This window comes from Habropoda laboriosa, unplaced genomic scaffold (assembly GCF_001263275.1).
Source record: "Habropoda laboriosa isolate 0110345459 unplaced genomic scaffold, ASM126327v1 scaffold1220, whole genome shotgun sequence".
Taxonomy (NCBI): domain Eukaryota; kingdom Metazoa; phylum Arthropoda; class Insecta; order Hymenoptera; family Apidae; genus Habropoda; species Habropoda laboriosa.
In genome coordinates this window covers 174,423-181,089 of record NW_017101298.1, presented here as the reverse complement: position 1 = coordinate 181,089, position 6,667 = coordinate 174,423, and the positions used below count along the sequence as shown (strand labels likewise).

General features: G+C 30.3%; 1 protein-coding gene across 1 annotated transcript in view; it reads right to left on the bottom strand.

Annotated features, from left to right (window-relative positions):
* Positions 1-773: 773 nt before the first annotated feature.
* The window catches only part of LOC108578100 (short neuropeptide F), a 6,652-nt gene continuing 758 nt past the window's right edge, over positions 774-6,667 (bottom strand). Inside the window, exons 2-4 of the mRNA XM_017941358.1 lie at positions 2,450-2,551; positions 1,883-2,064; positions 774-868 (exon numbers count right to left, since the gene is read on the bottom strand). Coding sequence (XP_017796847.1) covers positions 809-868; positions 1,883-2,064; positions 2,450-2,537 — 330 coding nt within the window. The 5' untranslated portion in view covers positions 2,538-2,551 and the 3' untranslated portion in view covers positions 774-808. The remainder of the gene's footprint in view (positions 869-1,882; positions 2,065-2,449; positions 2,552-6,667) is intronic.

Here is a 6,667-nt window from a genome sequence, read left to right as displayed (position 1 = left end):
TTATTAACTCTTTGACTACGAAAGGCGTATGTACACGCTCTCACAGATTTATCAATAGTTACGAAAGACGTAAATATACGCTCTCTACATTTTTCTTACGGTAACACCTTATTTAATTTTTTTAACTTGGTCAATGAGCGCAATCGAAGGGTTTAAATGAATTACCTTGGAAATGTCGACTTTTATTTTCAATAAACTTAAAAAAAATGTGTATACATTTGATTAACTGAGATAAACTCGTTCTTTTGAGGCCTCGCAATGATGTTCCTCCTATTTAGGTCCTTCACAAGTATAAATACAGCCTTGATCGTGGGATTTAATTCTTTTGGTCGTGCTCCATAGTCTGTTTCATTAATGAAGTAAAAGTTGTTTATTTATTAAAATAAAATTGTACAATTAAAAGTAGAATAAATAAAAATGATTAATTCATCCAGTAAGGTAGTAGACATGTGAATTATTCGGTTTAAAGGGTTCATTTAATTTTTATTAGGTCTCTATGGAAGCGATTACAACCAAAGCAATTGGTTTTATTCAACTATAAAGCACCGATATCGGCACGGTTACATGTTTCATTTATCCAAACAGATCTTTTAACAATACGTCACTCAAAACACGTTCGGCATTTGTACAGAAAGTATAATAAATAAACCACGTGTTTGCTTTCATCGTTTCGTCTCTGTTGTTACTGAAAACGAACAAACATAACAAAAGACAGTCACTATTATCATATCAAATGAATAAATACATGTTCTATAACTTCTATACATATGATAGGAAAAAGTAAGGAAAACATGCTGTCCATTTTTTTCTAATTATCGTCAAATCTTGGTGATGCTACAATGCCCATAGGTCTTGACAGTAATCCTACCTGAAAAATATAAATATTTGCAAAATTAATTAGAAAAATTTTATTACTCTTTGTTGAATGATACTTCACATTTTTAACCCTTTGCGGTCCAAATAGTCCAGTTAGTCCGCACTCATTTGATCACTTTCGGGCAGTACCATGTAGTTTCCCTTTATTTCAATATTTCAGCGTGATATTAGTTACAAAATACTAAGTTTCGGTGTAATATTAACACGTAAAAAAACGGTTTATCATCATTTGTAATTTATCATTTATCATTATATGTGCTGTAACCCGTCGGTAAGGCGAAGCCCTGCGCTATCGACTGCGTGGAGGCGCTTTGAGGCCCGCGCCCTCATTTTCAATTGTTCTAGAGGCAGTTCTGTTTTTCCAACGCGCTTCGATCCAATGTAATTTTATTAAGAATATATATATTAATCTAAGTGTATCTTTGCGTTTATATTTCCATCGATATCCAGCACCACAAAATAACAATACGATATCTGAAGGGAAAAATTCTTATGTCCAGACTGACTCGACATAGGACCGCAAAGGGTTAATACTGAACTTTCCACGGCAGCATCATTGAAAAGCAATTACACAGAGTGCGGCAGCGAGGTAAATTCTACATTGAAAAATTTATCTCACTGATAATATTATCTTACTAATTTCGTGTAATTTTTCGTTGAACAATACTTTGCGTCCCTTTAAACGCAATGGAGAGTTCTGAAAAAATCGCGACCCTTATTTTATGAATTCTCTTATCAATTTCTGACACTAACAAGTGTAAGTCTTTTTCACGAACAAATTTTATTCTACATTTTCAGCTTATCTTTGCACGCGGAATCACTCTTTGCCCGATTGTACCACGTACGTTTATTATTTCGTTTATAAAGTATTCTGAATTTGTAACAATAATTGTGTGCTTTGTGTTCAACTAGCATATCGAACAGTTGCGACGACTTTCTTCCGAAGATGCTTTTATTATTACGATAGAAGAAAATGTTTTATTCAGAAAGGAACAAGTGTACTTACAGATAGATGAGGATCTGAACGACCAAAGCGTAAGCGCAATGAAGGTGATCGCTGAGATTTGCGGATCATTAAATGTTCAAACGGAATTTCACCGTAACCAGCATTTTCTAAAGCGTTACGTTGCATAAGAAGTCTGTAAAGCTCTTGAATATTTTCTACCGGCGTTTTCTCTTGTATTCCATCTGTAAATTTGATACAGATCAATGAAATGGAAAGATCTGTTCCGAAATAATAAGAATGGTAAATGTTTTCTAACGGTAACTATCATTTTGCTCCCTAGCGTCGAAGACAAACTGACTAAACTAATTACTATAACGTGAAACTTAATAAATTCAATATTGATTAGTTTAATACGAAACTAAATAAATTTAATATTAATTAGTTTAACAATTAAACTAATAATTTTCATTCAGTAGATATTATGTGATATATGTAAAAAATATGTTATTTGTAATATATTTAATTTAATATTAGTTTAATAATTAAAATGCAGTAAAATGTAAGTTCTTAATTTCGTTGCAAAACTGATCAAATTTTTAATAGAAATTTAATTGTTATTTAACGTACCTTCGTAGTCTCTGTAGTTTTCGGCGCCGAAAGCAAAGCCAATGATAAAGAAAAGCATGATTGATAGTATGTAGAGTTTGTTTAACATTTTGTCGGTATTCTCTGAAAATAATACAAGATAATGTTAAATTTTACTCTTAATTCTAATTTTAATTGTATTACAGGAATGTTTAAAACTGAAACTGGGCTGAAATTATCAGGGCTCTTCGTTTAACGAAGTTCAGTAGCAATTTAATTAAAACTTCTACTAATTTCGTTCTAATATGCATATGACATCTTAATTAAACATAGCTGCGAAGAAAAATAATTTTGTTCGAAAGTTTTAAACGTAAATACATACTTCCATTACAGACTTTTTAAAAAGTATCTACACTCCATCAAGAATACTGTAATTAATCTCTTTAGAGAAATCAAATATTTTTATTTGTGCGACACGAATATATTTGCAATAGATTTTCTATCAATTGTGTATTACATAGCAAATCATGTCAAGGCTTATTGAGATATTTTATATTTGCCATTAATTATTGTACCGTTTCATTATGGTAATTATTTCTGTCACAATTTTAATTAACACATTTCCATTTAAATACAGGTAGCATATTATTCATTCCTTTTTTCCATCTCTGTCATATTAAAAAATGTGTATGCATATGTTTTTGTTATTATTATTTCAGTTATTTTATTGTTCCTCATTTTATTGTTCCTTATTTTATTATTATTGTAATTCATTTGAATTTATTTTAAAATATACGTCTGCCAATAAAAATAATAACAGTTCACTGTTAAAATAAAATTTCGCTAAATATCAAACGTTACTATGTATACTAAAATTATCAATCATGAAACTTATACACACTAATAAAACAAAGTTTCAATGCATTTGTATTGCTTGAACAACGAACGAAGCTCGCCTAAAGTTTCATGCTTTTTCAACGTGTTTCCTCGTTCAAGTATTTTGTGGAAAAATACTTGGGCTATCGATTGCGCAATAATATTTTTAGACGAGCGACGCGACGTATCACAAAGACGTTACTTAATTAAGATACAACTAAACAGGAATGAATCTTCGAGGAGAACGATATTGCTCGAAAATTTGGAAAATTAATTCTCAACAGACGAAAAGCTTTCTGAACGTTGAAGACAATTAGTTTATTAGATTAATTGAAATTAACTAGGAAGCACAGAATTAGTTTAGCTGTGCAATGCAATTAGTACGAGCAAGAAATTATTTTTAAAATTGCCTTCGATTAACGTTTGCATCAAGAATGTGTATTTATAAATACACGTTGATTTAGTAACAAAGGCGAAATGTTACACAGAGTGTTCTTTCTCTTTGGTGTAGCATATCGAAGCATTTTATATGAAAAATATTGAAATGAACAATTTCAACGTTCCAGTCATACGTAATTAATAAATCCATTTGTTATATCTTGGTTACTTACTCTAAGGTAAAATAGATTAATCATTTTGCGAATTAAATCGTCTCAAACGAGCATAATAGAAAAAAAGACAAAAATTTGCAAATTCAAAGTGTGCTTAATTCATGGCTGCGTTGATTTGTCATAATTTTGATTTCTTTAATTCGTTACGTTAATTATCATTTCAATTCCAAATAACAGGAACAAATAAACAAGAAAGCACAATGGCACAGCAATTTAATCGAGAATACTCTTTAAAAATAGCTATTCATCGTTTCTTCCTTAATTCAATATTTTCCGAGCAAACTTTCCACGATTCCCATAAATGAAACACTAATCATCGATAAAAGAAGTCCAAAACATACAAAAAAAATCCCAAATAAAGGAGAAAATTCCAAAATAATCAGCTTAAATACTCTTTCTAAGAATAACTACTTAGTTATTCTAATTTCGTTACACTGTATAACGAAAACACTTTTAAAAACAATATAATCTATATTAGGTGCAGAAATGAATTCGTTCCAATATTTGCCTAAAATCAGAGTTTTATTAAAAGAAATGAAAACAGATCAATCGTCGGTATAATTTCCATTATCGTTGACGACCAGTTGCCATTTTTCTGCGATTACAATCGCAACGGAAACTCGGTGGCTCTCAATTAATTATACGAATCCAGTCGGTAGGAATTCACTTCTACATTTTGCCTTTATATCGCGCACGCTAAAATCATATGCTTCAAAGTTATTCAATATTCGGCTTCTGCACGGATTTACCTGTACATGTCACATAGGAAGCACCTATTCAATCATAAACAACGGTTGAGAAGTTTGGACATTGTTTGCGAATGAATGTTGTAGAATGCAATCACGACGTTAGAAACTTGACAAAGGAATTCATAAACGGCTTACAATTATACGGTTTGAGGGAACTCTAAGCAATTTTCGGTTACTCAATGATAATGGCAGTTATAATATGAAAGTTCACACATCGAGTGACTGTTTGCGAATGATTACATCACGTCTGTGTGTCGCGAAAGAACAAAGACGTGTTAAGTTGGAAAGAAACTTATTATTAACACTCCGTGGGCAAACTTGGTTGTTTACATTTAATTGTAAATCTAACTGTTTTACTGTTTTAGACTTTCAAACGATCTGAAACAATTTTGAGGTACTTATCAAAGTCTCTACTATAATACGTTATGTAATTGCTTGTTAAGTCAAATGTTCAAAAGCTTTTTCAGTAAAAGTAACAATTCTTTTCGAGAAAATACAGGAGTGAAGTTTCACTTGGATCGTTAAAGACCCAGATTGCCAAGAAATTGTATTAGAAGATGCATTATTTACACAAAATACGCAATCTAACGAGCAATTAAAGTTTCTAATGTGTTTCAGCTTCTAACTCGCGTGTATCTTGCGAACATTTAATAAACGACCACTGTCTTGGAACACGATATAGCAAAGAATTAAAGTGGCTATTTAGAGTCGTTAAATAAAGATCGAAATTCAAAATATATTTATAATTCACAGCGATCAAATTTAATTAGTCAACAGCAAAAATATAAGCTTTCAATTATCATTGAACGTACAAATGTGAACCACTTTACCAAATATCATTACATGCATTTACACTTTTCTAAAAAATTGTAACTTGAAAATTTCATTTTTATAGTAAATATTAGATCATCCCATAAGTTCGTGCCGAAAGCGAAAAATACTTTAATGAAAATCCAAGGAAATTCTGTAGCGATGACATAATATCGTTACCAAAGAAAATAGGAGAAAGTTGTGTAACGAGAAGGCGCTTAGTTTTTTTTTTTTTTTTTATTATCGTAAAGGTTTGTTGAGAATCTTGATCTAATTTGTAAAATTCGACACCAACTTGTGGGATGACCTAATATATCTATGTATAGCTTAAAGAGACCTCGTCTGAGGTCCAAAATGCTTAAATAAAAAAAGTTATTTTACATTTGATATATCACGAGATTTTCTGCGTAATAATAAAAATATGAAAAGAAGAATATTCTACAATAAAATTGAGAAATTAAGCAAATGATATTAGCATGTGCGACGCATTTGAAGATTTAATGAGATTAATTTAATACTTTATGACACGTGAAATTAACTTCGAGTTCGATTATTTCAAACAACTTGAGGCAAAAGTAAAAACATTAAGAACAAGTAAATACTATTTGAATTTTAAACATTAGAGAACATTAAAGTCCTCTCTATTGATGTCACTTTCGTAATATCGACACTGCGAAAACAATTGAAATTTGCTTATTCACTATAAAAATATAAAAAGTTTTATTCAAATTTCAACAAGAAATCCACACTTTCTTGGGTTTTTCATTTTCTATAAATAAGACTTGCAATGACTAAATTGGAAATTGTTTGAAATGAAAAAATCCAAGTTGTTTGAATATGCACATTCTTTAAAAGCCATTGGAAAACAATTTATATAAACATTAATTCTAAACACTTCAGTTTCCTTAGCTTGTTGTCAAATAGACTTCTGCATAATAAGGCAGAGTTTCGAAATTGAAACAGAGAACTCAAAGTATAACAACATTTGAGTGTAACGATGTTTTAAAGATGTTTTTTAAATCATTGCAATTTTAAATCATTATATGATTTCTGTAGCATTTATATAAATCAACGAAATAAAATTATTGTATCTATGCAAAAATTTCCATAGCTTGTAAATCAATGGTGCTATTTAAAAGGCACTGTATATTTCTTTCCTTTTTGAAATTTTCACAGCTGGCATTTATGACAGTAAGTATACAGTACTAATATTA